This window comes from Amblyomma mixtum, chromosome 2 (genome assembly GCF_055824585.1).
Source record: "Amblyomma mixtum isolate Tamu chromosome 2, ASM5582458v1, whole genome shotgun sequence".
Lineage (NCBI taxonomy): Eukaryota > Metazoa > Arthropoda > Arachnida > Ixodida > Ixodidae > Amblyomma > Amblyomma mixtum.
The window spans coordinates 47,897,054-47,912,653 of NC_143013.1; the positions used below are offsets into that span (position 1 = coordinate 47,897,054).

A 15,600-nucleotide genomic window follows, 5' to 3' on the forward strand; every position below is an offset into this window, starting at 1 on the left:
AATCACTAGTACAATCGTGAGGCAAGAATTTACTTCCTAATGTGATCTCTCTATGCTCCCACTCCCTCGTGTGTCAGCTCCATTTAATAAAGATTACACAACAATGAATGTTGCAGTTTTAATTCACTACAACGCTTAAGCCGGCCCGCTTCAAGAACCGGGATGATAACAAAGGAACCAGCGATTATATTGCATGCTGCAGTTTTTTCATGTCTCACATGACCAAAAGTCACGTTTGCCCTCAGAGCCATCGCTCGGCTGATGAAACCGAAGCAGTATGAGAGAAGAAATTTAATTATTAATTATTAGAGGCCGTAAGCAAAACACCTCTCTGGTGATCTTAATGTCTTATGCATCATTACAGAGAAGGAAACATGCAACTAAAATTACGTGTCTGTAGTGCTTTAAATTCAGTCATTGTATATCAGTGCACGTAGATTCCGGAAAACAAATATGCGCTCTTAGATAACCGGTCGTGAAGAAAAGGCTCAGGTTCTGGAGATTTATGAATCCTGAGGCATGAAGCAGTCCGTTTATCAGTATCCCTCAAGAGAAAAGTATATAACAGCAGTATCTTACCAGTAATCACCTATGGGGAGAAACGTGCAGGATAACGCAAAGGTTTCAACTTGAATTGAGGACAATGCAACGAGCTGTGGAAAGGAAAACGGTGTAACGTTAAGAGACAGGAAGAGATAGAGTTGGTCAGGGAACTCGTTAAGCGAGTGTACTTTCTTGTTATGTTTAGTGCGTGCGTGCGTGCGTGCGCGCGCGCGCGCGCGTGTGTGTGTGTGTGTGTGTGTGTGTGTGTGTGTGTGTGTGTGTGTGTGTGTGTGTGTGTGTGTGTGTGTGTGTGTGTGTGTGTGTGTGTGTGTGTGTGTGTGTGTGTGTGTGTGTGTGTGTGTGTGTGTGTGTGTGTGTGTGTGTGTGTGTGTGTGTGTTAACAAACGCGAGTTAATGATTCTAAGAGAACTGGATTCCAAGAGAAGGCGAGCGTAGCAGAGGGCGGCAGGAAGTTCGGTGTGCGGATGAAATTAAGATTTTGCGGGGATAAGGTGGCCGCGGCAGGGAAAGGACAGGGTTAATTTAGAGATGCTTTCAATTAGCGAGCATGCTATTTTAAATATGCTGCTTAAGCTCGATATAAAGAAACCCTCTAGACCGGAAAACATACCCAATGTCTTTTTAAAAAGGTACGCGCAATCGACATCCAAATATTTCTTTGTTTTATTTACAAGGTCCTTATGGGAAGGTCAAATTTCAAGAGACTGGGGCACTGCCAGAGTAAAACCACTTCGTAAAAGTGGATATAAGCGATTGGTCACGAACTACCACCCAATTTCACTTACACCGATTTCTTGTAAACTATTTGAACACATAATTCTCAATAACATATCAAACTTCCTTGAAACTAACATTTTTTTTACTATATGTCACCATGGATTCAGGGGGGGTTACTCAACTTGCACACAACCAGTCGAAACTATTCATGACTGCTTCATCCATTAACAATGAAACGCAGATTGATGCAGTATTTATGAATTTTTCAAAATGTTTTGATGGGGTCACTCAACAAAAGGTAATTTATAAATTATACACAAACTTCCTAACAAAAAATTAGTAACATGAGAAAAAATTAGTAACCCCACCTGTCCGCCTTCTTGCTTACAAATGTGTTCTTCTACCTACCCTAGATTATGCGGCTATCATTTGGGAGCCGTTCACTCAGACTAATATCAACAAAGCAGAAAGGGTTCCAAAGAAGGCTGATCGATGCATATATAACAGTTACCTACGTATACATCAGAAATAACGGATGAACTGTAATGACAGTAACTGAGCGAAATCGTTCCGCACGACCTAAATTCATGTATCCAATTATTAAAGGACACTACAGAACTGAACTCACAGGTATGCTTGTTTTGTCATCTGGTTATTCGACCCGATAACAACATGAGCTAAGTTTAACACCTTTTCGTGTCCGTAATAACTACTTTAAATACTCATTCAATCCACGAACTACTTCCGACTGGAATAACTTAACGATGAATTGTTGCAACTATCACTGACGTTGTTCTCACAGCATATTACATTTATTATTTGAATGCACTTTTTACACTGTCTCAGAGCTGAAACTTGCACTGTTATTATTAGTTTACCTGTGCCTGTTTTGTTAAACTGCTTCGTTTTTTCCCCAGCCTGCTAAAATCCCAACGCCGGGATGGCAGTATCAAGAAATAAATACTGGAGAGGCCTTTGCCCTACAGTGGCTGTAGTCAAGCTGACTGTGATGATGGTCAGAACCAAAGAATTCACTAAAGAGAAGAGTGGGCTAAACATAAAGAATTCTTGACATAGTTGTTTCGTTCACCGCAGCACTAGTCGCATGACATAACAAAAAACTGTACGGTGTCTTTATTGCAACGAACCGTTCCTCAGTTTATTATTTATTTTATTTATAGATGGTGCGGTCTTAAATATAAGACCATAGCAGATGCGTTATACACATAATTGCACCGTAACACAAAAGGACAAAATAAGCAAAAAATATACAGCAGGCAAGGCGTCACCACCAACAAAATTACTACACCATACTACAGCAGTATATCAACATTAGAAAAACGACATCACAGAGGTGTCATCCCGCACAAGCGCATAACGTTCAAGCAATTGAGTGAGCCAGGTCAGATCACCAAGTAAGTTATTAATCTGTAAAGCACCAACTATTGTAGCTGTGATTTAAACAGTGACATCGAATTCAATATAACTACATGATCAGCAAGGTTGTTCCATTCAGTATTGCTTCTAGGGAAGCAGGAATATTTATAGCTGTTAGGTATTGCTGGCAAAGGTTTTATTGAAATAGAATGTCGCATGCGTAAAGCATAACCACTAGAATAACAAATTATTAGCGAGACGTCAGTATTGCATTGCCCTTTGATCAACTGGAAAAACAATTTCAAGCGACGGATGCGATTCCTATCAGTAACAGATAGTAAGCCACTTTTCTGAGGTCTGTAATGGCGGAACGGCCACAAGAATTACAGATAAATCTCGCTGCTTTTTTTCTAATCCTTTCTATTTTGTGAATATTGGTCTTAGTGTAAAGCTCCGAGATGATTACAGCATATTCTCAGATTGGCCGAACAACAGCTTTATAAGAAAGTAAACGCGCTTCAGGGGTAGCAAACTGCAATGAGCGCCTCAAAAAGAAGTTTCCGAAGAGCATAAGCCGAGACATTATCAATATGTTTTCGCCAGGAAAGACTAGGAAATCCAGAGGCCGGGATAATTGTAGTACGTTACCTCAGAAAGCGGATTGTTGATGGTACCATACCGGAAGATGACAGGTTTCTTTTTAAGTGTTATTCTCATTTAAACTGTCTTATCAAAATTTATCACCATTTTCCACAACTCACACCAACGCATTACTTTCTGGAAGTCATTATTTAGTGATATGATTGAAACAGCGCAAGGCCGAAGGCCAAAAAAAAAGAGAGCAGAGGAAAGGAGGAAAAGGACAACACAGCGCTGAACTAGCAACTGACATTTATTCGGCACGCTGCGCGTATAAATACATTCAGGCACCAAAATAGAAAACCACGCATAGAGCAATTCATGCTCTTCATAGAGCTCTTCATAGAGCATTCATAGAGCAATTCTAGTTCAGCGCTGTGTTGTCCTTTTCCTCCTTTCCTCTGCTCTCTTTTTTGGCCTTCGGCCTTGCGCTGTTTCAATCATATCATGTACAACCAACTCGCCCATCAGCTCGTGCTTTCAAGCTTCATTATTTAGCATTTTTTGATCTTCAATACCATTAGTTTTTTCATAATGGACACAATCGTCAGCGTATAACTTAACACGGACAGAGAGATCGCGACCAAATTATCACTATAATAAACAAAAGTGGTCCAAGAACATTCTTGGGGTACTCCAGACCCAACTGGAATATTGTGTGAGAAGGCATGTTTCAGGATAACATGCTGGCTCCTGTTTGACAAGCAAGCTTTGACACAGGTTATTAGCTTATTCCATTTATTACTGAACCTAATTTATAAATTAACTTTCCATATGAAACCTTCTGGTAAGCCTTGCGAAAATCGAAAAATATTGCATCAGAGTGCTTCCCTTCGTTAATTGTTTGCGAGAAATCGTGGATTGTCTCAACTAGCTGCGTGCATGTCGAATACCCTTTTCTGAAGCCATGTTGAGATTTTGACAATACATTATATTCATGGAGAAAGGTAGCTAAATGCTTGTGAATAATAAGCTCCAGGATCTTGCATGCTGCAGAAGTAAGTGATATGGGGCGATACTTTTGCGCACATTTTTGGTCATCAGCTTTATATAAAGGTTTAATCCTGGCAACCTGCCAGGATTAAAAAATCTGCTCGCGCTCTCCATATTCTACCACATCGCGTGAGCAGAAGCGATGGCGCTACCGTATAATGAAAGCTACGTCTGTAGAACTTGGCAGAAATTATGTGCTGAAGAGTGGTTACAATAAACAACCTAAAATTTGCAAAATACGATGTTTACAATTTATTTCTATTCCTCACATTACAAATTGTAACCTTTTCTCTTACATGTCTCGTAACCAGCGCTGAAATTAGTGGCGCAGAAAGACACACTCACACTAATGCAACAAGAAATATGCCTTCAAGAAAAACTACATTTTCTCGAATTATGTGTTGTTTTCAATGAAAAACTTCGCTCCCTTTCTTTTGAAGTGCTAGTGCCTTGTGGTGCAGAAGCCGGCTCTAGAGTGTGCAACAGTTAAAAGAGAGAGAAAGGAATTTTAGTGAGAGGAAAAGGAGGAGAGGTCGGCCGGTGGTAACATTGACCCTGGCCTGCTACTCCACACAGGGTAAAGGAAAGAGGAGGAAAGGGAAAGTGCGAATGGAGGTCGATGATGGCTTAATACAATGAGTTTCATGGATGGTGTACACACACACGCACGCGCGCACACGCGCACACGCACGAGCGCACACACACGCGCACGCGCGCACACACGCACGCACGCGCGCACGCATGCGCACACACGCACGCACACACGCACACACACCGGCTGGCACTGTCATCGCGGTGAGGAAACGCACGTGAAGCTCTCGTCTTGAGCACACACACCGACGCCTGCCATTAACGTGTACTGGAGTCGGGGCTTCATGAAAACACAAATGTAAACCGTGTGAACTGTGTAAACCATGTAGGTAGCCCGCAGGCGGTCACAGACGCACGCACCTCCAGGCCTGTTTCACATAAAAACTTGAGCACGGCCTTTGTCACACACCACCAATCAGAACGTTTCGCCCTGGCACCTAGAAGAGTGTCTTCAGAGAGGGCGAGAGTCCAGTTGTCTCATAGTCGCTTCCAATGTTCTGCTCTCATCAGCGTAGTTCGAGCACTCGCAAGGAAGGTGTCCAATAGTCTCTCGAGGGTGGCACTGTACGCCATTTGGGTTAGTTTCTATTCCGATCTTGTGAAGGTAGTGTTTGGCGTAGGTAACGCCAAGCCGTAACTGGTGGAATAAAGTCCCTTGACGTAAAGCCCCATCACCACGTGCCAGCCGAGCCTCGGCATCAGCACGCTCGTTTCCCGCTATGCCTCAATGGCTCAGTATCCACTGAAGCTTTGTGATATGGCCGCGATGAAAAGCCTCAGCTAACAAAAGCACAATCTGTTGAACCAGCTGCTCGCATGTCCTTGGTTTAACATAAGTTTTTATGACCAGCAATGCCAATCTTGAGTCGCACAATATATAGTCCATTGGTGCGCTGTCTGGTGACCAATATAACGAACGGCCTCTCGTATGGCTGACTATTCGGTTGCCGTAGATGACGCTTTATGCATTAGCCTGGAACGGTTACATAAGGCGTTTTTTGGCGCTATCACCGCTGGAGCTGAAGAGGTGGTCGTCACGGATCCGTCCACAAAAACATGCTGGGAGTCAGCCTCCGTAGATGCCATGTATGACAGCGCCAGCTGTTTCAGACCGACTGTTGGGATGTGCATCTTCTTTGTTATCCCTGGAATGGTTGTACGTTTATATGGTTTCGGTACTGCCCAAAGTGGCACCTCCACAATCTGGTGTGGCATTTAGTTCGAAGGCACCGCATTTCAATGCATCCAGAGGGCTTTGGAAAAGGCTGAATCTGGACGCACAGCATTAATATTGGTCAGGGGATGATGAAGATGCCTGGTCAGATGTCACATATGCACACGAAGTGGCTCCTATTGAAAATAAATTTTGTGCTGGGCAGGCGCGGGCCTCGTAAAATGCGCCCCACGAAGAATTTTGGCGTGGAAAACCCAAGTATACTCGTAATGCACGAGCCTGCGCGCTTTCAAGCACACGCAGGCCTGATAGTCTGACCCCCGAGAGAACGGGTGCACTGTATCTGAGAATACCGACTAACAGCGCCTAGTACATGTGAAGTAAAGATCGCTCAGAGGGACCCCAGGATTTCCCTGCCATACACCGCACAATGCTTGCAAAGCTGTCGAGCTTTTCCTTGAGCAAAGAAATGTGCTTCGTCCAGGACAGGTCACGGTCTATCGTAACACCTAAGAATTTGTGATGTATTACGTATGGAACAATTTGTCCGCCGATTGTGACGGGATACCACGCCATTAACTTGCATGTGAAAGCCAAAATTACGCTTTTAGTTGGTGAAAGTTGAAGCCCCTGACGGCGCAAGTGCGAGGACGTAATGGAAACCGAACGCCGCAACCTTGCTTGCACTTGGGGACGCGTGGCACTTGATGTTCATATGCAAATATCGGCTGCGTAGGCGGATATCGAGACAGTGTTCGGTAGGTGTTTGAAAAGGCCGATAAGCGCGAGACTAAAAACAACGTTGGACTGAGCACTCCTCCTTGAGGGACACCACGAGCAACATGCTGATCTGCTGTGTCTCCTTCAAGAGTCTCCATGTAGACTGTCCGGTTTGTCAAATAGCTTGCAATCCAACACTGAAAGCGAAAAACAGATGTCCAGCATTTGCATTCGCTGTGCCTTATTAGACGACTGTATGACTGCTGTTTTCCCGGCGGCAGGTCCTTAATGCTTCGCAGTACGAATGGGCTGACCAGGGCAGAAGTGGCCACTCATTTTAGCTTCGGCGTTTATTGTGCCCCGTTTGAGTGCCTAATGCTAATCTTATTGTTTCCCGCCTGCGGCTGCCGGCCATGATTATTCCACGCGTACCCCGCCTCCCGCTATAATTCGCACACTCAGCAGGCTAGACAGAAGGAAGAGAGCGAGAATACTGGGGACGCAATCTGAGAAGGCGCAGGCCGCATTTACATCCTTCTCACTTGGGAGGAAAGAGTGCGCAATCCTTTTTTCTCCTCCGGACTGAGAAGAGCGCGGCACGAGGAAGCACCCGCTCCATTGTTCCACCCGCACTGCGTCATTGTCCTGGTCGCACGAGGGGTGTCGTTAAGCGAGGCGAGGTTTCCAGTTAAGGAAGATGAAGGGCATGTCAATCCGGAACCACAGCCGCCGCAAACAAATGCCGCATCTCCTGTCTTAAGGTGGCGTCCACCGCTTGCCATATCTCTCTGCAATTTTTCATCCGAAGACATAGTCCTTGCAGGACTCATGCAACGCAAAAACATACCTTGTATAGGTCTATGTGCCCATGTGCGATATTTCATGCAACATATCATAATGGTTGTAAACTGTAGCGTCGAGACACCACTATTTGCCAATAGTGAACGTGACGGTTGCCGAGATTCTTGTCTTTTTATTTTTTTAGGAGATATACATTACGCTTGAAGCGCAGGGAGAAATCACATTACGTGTGACAGGTTGCATGAAAATTGCACAGGATGTGCAGTCAAGCTATTTTGAGAAATACTTGCCGTGTTCGCTGGTTGACAGAGCTTCGTATTTACCACATGAAATTCTTCCCTGCTTGCAGTGGAAAAAAAAGGTTCCACAGCGTAGCGCCTCATCGCACGTAACGGACTGCGAGCGCGCGATTCTCACAGCTGTCACTGTCAGTTTAATTTTTTAATTTCGCTCATTTTCAGTCAACTATTCAGAAGTCACCTATACCAAAGGAAATTAGCTTGCACGTCAAAAGCGAGCATGTACATTTAGTGGGACGAGATCACTGACGAACAATATAGGAACAAGCCACCGAGTTTCCTACAGACGACAAACAATTGCTGCGATCGTTAATCTACCGTGGGTGTGGCAAGAAGTGTAAAAATTGCGTTTGCCTTGCCCAATGTCTCGCCAAAAACGAGCTGCAGAAATATTGCCTTTCGGAGGCAATCATCCAAAATAGGTCAGTTAATTTCAGGAAACATAAAATTAACAATGCACTCAACAAGGCAGGGGAAAGCCTCGGGGTGCTTTAGGGTGCAAGGAGCCATTTTTTTCCTTTCTTGTTCACTTAGTGCCTGTCAAGAAACCATCGGCCTGCCCTCTCCATACCATTATTTTAATAATTTTTATTTATCTGAACATACTGCGAACCATAGCTTTGGCCCAACCAGGAGGGGCATTGCAATGAAATATAAAAGCTATAAAAACCATCAGCCAGAACAGTCGCAATTCATAATACAGCGCAATAAATCTAACAATCAAACGTGAGATATATGTTAAATAAGTGAAGAAAGCATTAAGCATTCTGTATATGTATTTAATGCACGCATAAAGGGAGCACAGCTCGTCGGTTTTTGAAAAACTCAGCAAGCTGGTAAGGTGGAAAGTTGGGCGAGTTGAATCTTATTCATGATGAAGTTAGCGCCAAAAACGAGGACCAAAGTAGGAGGGAAGCGCTTGTGTTGTGTCTTCTCTCCTACTTTGGTCCTCGTTTTTGGCGCTAACTTCATCATTAAGCTGCACGAGTATTGTAGAGAATTTCCTTTACAATGCTAGTTTAGCATTTGTGGACATTTTTTGTAGTTTACAGAATACTAATTTACCATTTTATCTAATACTGCTGAAGACTTAGGGTATTCTTAATTGCAACGCACCTACACTATTCCTCATCCCATATCAGACATTGTTTGCCCAAAAGCTGTACCAAACACCAAATAGCGACTCCAAATATCTCAGCATCGCAATGGTGGCTGAACCTTCCTTCAGGAGATCCCACAGACAGCTCTTTTCCCGATAAATGTGGGGGAACTGTCTCTGTCCTTTCAGGCATCTTGCCGCTCTCGCGTCCTAGCCGGTGCGCTCCCGGAGCGAGTGAGGCTTGCGACGATGGCTGGCTGCAGGGACGCCAATGAACCTGCGATCTCACTGGTCACTCATGCCGGGCCTGTCCCTCTGCGTGCAGCGCAGCTACACCTGACATCGACCCTAATGGAGCGGCGTTGAAGCTTCAGGCCATCCGAGGGGGACCACGTCTGGAGAACAATTATTAACCGCAATCCTAAGCGAAATCACCAACAAATTTACATACTGACCGTAAGGGATTTAAGCCTCTGCCGATCCCAAGAAGGAGTTGGTGCCGATTGCTGGTACCCGTAGTCATAACTACCAAGTAGGAGGGGAGGCGGATTGCAGACAGCCTTTCGTGGTATCGCCGGTGGCAACGCGTGTCACCCTTTCATTCAGCAATGCTCGTTGGTGACGCACGCATGTCTGTGGACACTTGGGCACCCACCGCACCAGCCAAAGAATAAAAAATTGGCAGTGGTTTAGCTCTGGTTAAACCTGGAGGATTGCGAAAGCAACGAGGAGAGAGAGAGAAGCGATGGAGAGTGCGCGGTGGCGGCCCCGGCACGCTAGCTATGCTAGCTATTTCTTGAAGGCAGATGACGTCGGGGGACTAGGGGAGGTCTGAATGAACAGTTGTAACGAGGGTCTTTTTCATGGAATGAGCGGCAGTTCCACTGCCATATTTCCAACTGATTTGGGATGTCTCGAAAGGTATTAGTAGTTGCTGCCATCGAGGCTGCTTTCTGCGTCACTGACGTCATTTATGTTCTTGATGCACCAGTATACCTTGGCTCTCGGGTTGTTTATGTTGTCCACTCTCTTGCATGGGCCGTGTTCCAGGACGCGGACGCTGCGTTGGAGTTCGGCTACGGCCTGCCCTAGCTCTGTACTGGTCTGCGTCTGAGCTTGCATCTGGGTGACAAACTGCTGTTGCTGAGTGATGAGCGTTTTAATTGCAGCTTGTAAGCTTGCAAGACTAGGGGGTTCTGTCGGGGTTTCCACTACTTGCGCAGTGGGTCTTACTTCCCTAGTTTGAGTCCCTGGTGTTTGTTGTTGTGCTGACTGCGCGGGTTGTCGTTGTCCTTCTAGACGCTGAAGGCGCCGATTTAGGTTGTTGAGGAATTAGCGGGGTCGCAGCGGAAGATCAGACAGAGACGACCAGCGTGGCAGGCTTCTAGTTCCGGACTGCCCGTGCCGGGCGTGCGCCACGAGCACGCGCTGTCCGTCTTTATTTTCCTCTAGCGCGCGCTGTAACGCCGATCTCAGCGCCGGCGCTTTATAGCGTCGCCGGGCGCTACAAGGTCATTGACTTGTTCTCTAAGGTGTGTGTTGTCTTTTTCCAGTTGGGAACATTTAGCGCAGGTGTTTGACGGGTGAGAGACGCCTAAAGCTAGCCAGCTCACCTGATCATTGATGTTAGGTGGTGTCTTTTTCGTTGATTTCTTGTTGTTTTTCTTCCCGGTAGACGTTGAAGAGATGGAGGATCGGTCCTCTGGATAGTGTAGATCCGCCCTGGATCTTGGGAACGTGATCTCGGTCGGGAGCGCGATGAGGTTTCTTGATCCGATCTGAACCACCTGACTCGTAGGTTGGGTGCATTATCGGCTCTGCTTAGATGTTGCGATGATTTGGTTTGCCCTGGTGGCTTCGGCTGGTTTCCTTGCAAGTTGCCCGTTTTATTGGAGAGGAAGGAATTCTTTTGGTGGAGCCGGGTATCGGGCTTCAGGCATCTTTAGCACTCCCAGGACCCCGTTTTGTGGGCCTCTCCGCAGGCTGCGCAGCGTGGGGAGCAGGTATGGAGTTCGTCTGGATCACTCGTGCCACAGTTGCTGCAGATCTTGATGTCTGGTGTTGGGCACATGTCTGACCGGTGTCCGGTGCTTTGGCATACCTGACAGACTTGTCGGGTGGGTTTGTACGGGTAGCATGCCGTTTCTCCTCCGTAGTAATAGAGCCAACGGGGAGGTTTCGGCGAGCTGAAAGTGATGGCCGCTGTCGTTGATTTACCGAGCCTGCGGGCTTGCAGGATTTCAACTTCTTGGGTTCGAACTCTGAGATGGGCCGTGAGCTCGTCCGCCGAGGTGTTTGGTCCCAGTCCGTGTATGACTCCTCTCGATACTCGGTCTGGTGCCGCCACGTATGTATTGACGAGGTATTTCATGGCTTCGAGCGTGATCTGGGTGCTTTTTCTTAGTATTTCGGCACCTCCTGGTGAGGGGTGCTAATTATAATGACGTTAGAGCCCTGCAATTTCACAGGCTTGAGATAAAGCTCTGGATACCTGGGGGTTGGTGAAAGTCTCTACCAGGAGGCCTTTCTTCGGCCGTATATGATTTTGAAGTCGCTCTTCGGAAGAGGCGGAGGCTTGCGTTGTTTTATAGGTGGCGAGTTCGGCTTCTCCTTGATGCGCGAAGTCGATGATAGCATGTTGGTAGGCGCGAGAGGGGTACCCGCGACCACGACTTGCTGACCTTTAGCGAGGCGGCTGACCTTTAGCGAGAGGTTTAGCGTCCAGTTTGAGTAAGGGTCCTCCGGCGGCGTTCCCAGCTTTGGTCCCTCCGCCTCCGAGCGTTGCTCGGAAAGTCCAGGTGGAATGTCCTGGACTTCCATTTCGGCTGAGTCTTGACTTCTTCCGGCAGCGGAAGGCAGCGAGCCCAGCCCGCTGGGGCCTTGCTGGGAAGCGATGTAGTTATCCATACGCTGCATTGACATTACGCGCGGCCTCGCCGCTCGCCGCCAGAGCGGCGTTAGGCTTAGCGCATTGGCGCCGCCTCGGATGTGTTGAAAGGCAGCTTGCGCAAAAATAAGAAGCACTCACGGCCAAAAAGTTCTCGACGGGGTGCAGGGGGCGGTTATCCAGCTGCCTGGAGGGAAGATTTCGGTAGCTTGGATGAGGTAATTTGGCAAAAAGGCAGAAAGATGACGGAGCCCATATGGAGCGGGTCCGCCCCGCTCGGCTCCTCAGCGTTCCTCTCGGTAAAAGTAAAGTGACGCTGGAGTCGTCCATGATACATTCTGAACGACTCGAGGGATTCGAGGGGTGGGGCGAGTGGGCGCCGCGTTGTTCGCGTTTCTTTCTGTTGTGACAGTACTGCTTTCTTAAACATTAGCGTTCTTTTTTATTTGTAATTAACAGAAAAATCAGCTAACGTATATTATTAGCATGACTCAGGCTCGAGTCGGAGTCTGGCGGTGACACTGTCGAACATTTGATTTTCGGCGTCTTTTGTATACAAGTTCTGTCAGCCTTGGTGAGTGAATCAGCTGATGCGGCTGTATCTTGATCAGAGGCAAAAAATGCTTGCATGGCACGCTGCTTACAGGACATGAACCATCGCGTCTTGCAAGAGGCGAAGTTCTCGAATCGTGTTTTGTTTTGCCTGTCGAGTCATTGTGTCACAAAATACGTTGTAGCTCATGCTGTTACGGTACAGGCGCGAAGAGTCTTGTTTAAAACGCTCGAGCTGCGGCCGGTGGATCAGAAGCTGCGAAATTTCATTAGAAGTAGCAGTTCAACCTAGGTAGCAGGTGGAACACCCAGGTCACATGACCTTGTGGCGTCATCCCAACCTAACTACTAGATTAATGTTTTCAGTCAAGCGCCGCCGTATAGCTGCGCGAATGATACAAGCACAAATGCAGTACCAGCAACGAAGCAACTGCGATAATGTTTCACATTATTTTTCCTGCAGCACACTCCTCCAGTGCTCATAGACAAGCACTCTCACCTTTGTACTTCACCAGTATGCTCAATTATCGGACTTCCCTCCCTCTTGCATTCACTGTGGCCAGTATCATAGTAAGACAGTTCTTACAAATAGTTCTTGCGTTCTTTGGAATGCCCAGCAGTGAAATCATGCTTACATCACCACTCTAAACTACTGCCACTGTAAGAGCAAGCCAGGCTGACATAAGTAGAAAAAAGGCCGATCGCAGCGCAGAAAGTCGCTCTTCCGGTTTGGCTGCCTCTACCTGCCGCCGCCAACATGGCCGCCATGGGCGACGAACTTTTGCACGGAAATGTTTTTGGAATGTTTTGGGATTTTATCGTGAAAATACGCTTCATCAGACATTAAATGTCGCTTTTTTTGGAGAACATGGACGAATCTTGGATCGGAATGCCTGCGTTTCCTTCCTTAAGCGAATGTGTCGAAGACAACCGCAGCCGCTGGTGTCCGCGGCTGAGCGGGCGTCCAAAGGTACGCGACGGCATGCATTCGAGCGCGCAAATCTTTATAGATGTTTATGCACGCGTGCTAAAATTCGTACAATGGTGTCGAAGTGAACACTTTCGTGATTTTAACAGAATGGTCAACGTCGCCTATCTCGAAAACTTCCTCGCTGAGTGGTGTTTGCCACTTGTTGATCACATTTGCTTCCGCGTCGAGGAATGCGCTGCGGCGCGCCGCCGCTTCTGCGCTCCGTGCATCTCCAGCTCGGCGTCCCGTCGCCGCGACGTTTTCTGCCGCGCGAATATCGTCGAAAAAAACGTCGCATGTATCCCGGGCTTAAGACGGCGCTTTTTCCCTTCCCCTTTGCTAGTTGGGTAATGAGCCGCGTGCGAATGTTTTGGAAGCTTTGACCGAGTTCCGTCATGCCACTGCGCGGGGGGGGGGGGGGGGGGGGGGGGGGGGCTGGTCATCTCGGTCGGCTTGGTCACTGGGTGCTGGTGAGCCCGTGTGTGTCTTGAGGAATAAGCCCGAAGGTATCGTGAGTTGCGATGAGTGAGCCCAAATGAGTCGTGAGCCTGAACAAGTGTGTCCAGGTGAGTCGTGAGGCGAAATGAGTCAGTGAGTTCAGGTGGATCGTAAGCAGGATTGAGTAAGACCAGATAGGTCGTGAGTTGTAACGAGTGGCCTACCGTGGATGAGTCATATGTCGGAGTGAGTCCAAATGAGTTGTGAGCGTAAATTGGTGAGTTCATGAGTTTGTGTGAGGCCGGCACTGTGTGAGTCTGATTATGAGTGAGCCCATGGGTTCTCCAACGTTTTGTGAGTGAGCCTGAGTGAGAACTCGTGATTTTGCCCACGTATGTGCATTTGACCGGCCTTCAGCCCTCCGGCAGCAAGCACCGAATGCCTCAAATGTTAGAAAAACTTCTTCAGACAGTATATAGTCTGTCAAAGGCAGCCTGTGGACTGTATTGCATTCTTTATCAGATGGAAAGACCTCGCCTCCCTTCCATTACTTTGTTTGAGGCGAGACATCCTAAATTCCTGCCAATGTTTTGATCTTTTTGACGCAGTTTCGCAAGAGGGTGTCTGATGTCACGAAGCCAGAGCACACGGACCACTACCTGCTGAGGTGGCTGCGAGGTGAGCGCTCATCAGCGCTCGTTATCGAGGCGTTATCTTTAAATATAGCAGCCAAACTGATAAAGTATCGCCGTTTTTGTCTCATACTGCACACATCTGCTTCTACTGTTGCCGCTTTAAAGCTTTCTGCGTGCTTTAGCGCTTGCCCATTGCTTCGCGGCGGTCATCTTGTTCAGCAGTCTATTCTCCCTGCTTGCTCATGGCGCCAGTAGGACAGAAGAGCGTGGACCGAGCTTTAAAATATGTGCCACAAATACTGCGCCAGCGCTGCACCGATAGCTGCTGGGCAGAGAGCGAATCAAACCTCGCCACGACTAGAAACACATTTCTCCATGCGGTCATTCAGTTCCGCAGACGGCAAAAGGAACCGGCAAATGTGCTGGATAATAACTTTATTAGACCCACTTGAGTGGATCAGGTGGGGGTGGATGAAGGGGGAGGAGTGTTGAGGAGGACGCCGACGGGCCCTTGGGCCCCTCTAGATGTCCGGGCACTGGTGGGCCGCGGCGACCTTCAATGCCCAGCCCACGATGCGAAGCTGTAGCTCCGCCTGTGAGCTGCGCAGAGCAGCCTCCCATCCCTTGAAAGGAAGCTTTCGGTTTGTCTGGGCAAGTTTGATTGGCGTGTTTAAAATCTGCTCTGATGCTTTGGCATAAGTGACAAGTTGGAGATTTCTCCCCTCTGTGTATGAGAGAGAGGAAGAGAGGCGATGGCATGGTGGCGGTTTGTAATCGTCGCTATGCCAACCGCTCGATTTTCGCCAGGGAAGGGTGGGGAGGACGGTAGATTTGGCGGGAGTTTCTGTAAAGACGCGCTCACACTAGCGGGAAACTTCCCGCCGCGGAGCAGCGTCAACGGCGCTGCTGCGTCGCAGCTTCTCGGAATGACGCTCACACTGCGCGCGTTTTCTCGCTGCGGTTCTCTTGGAATGTAGAAAGAGGAGACGTTGAGAGAGGGCAAAATAATCACCGAGTGCCCCGCAGGACGCGCGCAGCCTCCGCCTCCACACCGACGGGGTCACTGAACTGGGACCGACGTCACGACGGTCGGCCCCCATTGGCTGTTCTCGTCAGCGGCACGGGAAAAATAGCCCCCGGACCC

General features: G+C 47.9%; 1 protein-coding gene across 1 annotated transcript in view; it reads left to right on the forward strand.

Annotated features, from left to right (window-relative positions):
* LOC149359244 (SEC14-like protein 2) overlaps positions 1-15,600 on the forward strand; it is a 78,069-nt gene that overhangs the window by 20,094 nt on the left and 42,375 nt on the right. The window contains exon 2 of the mRNA XM_089571519.1: positions 14,430-14,499. Coding sequence (XP_089427645.1) covers positions 14,430-14,499 — 70 coding nt within the window. The remainder of the gene's footprint in view (positions 1-14,429; positions 14,500-15,600) is intronic.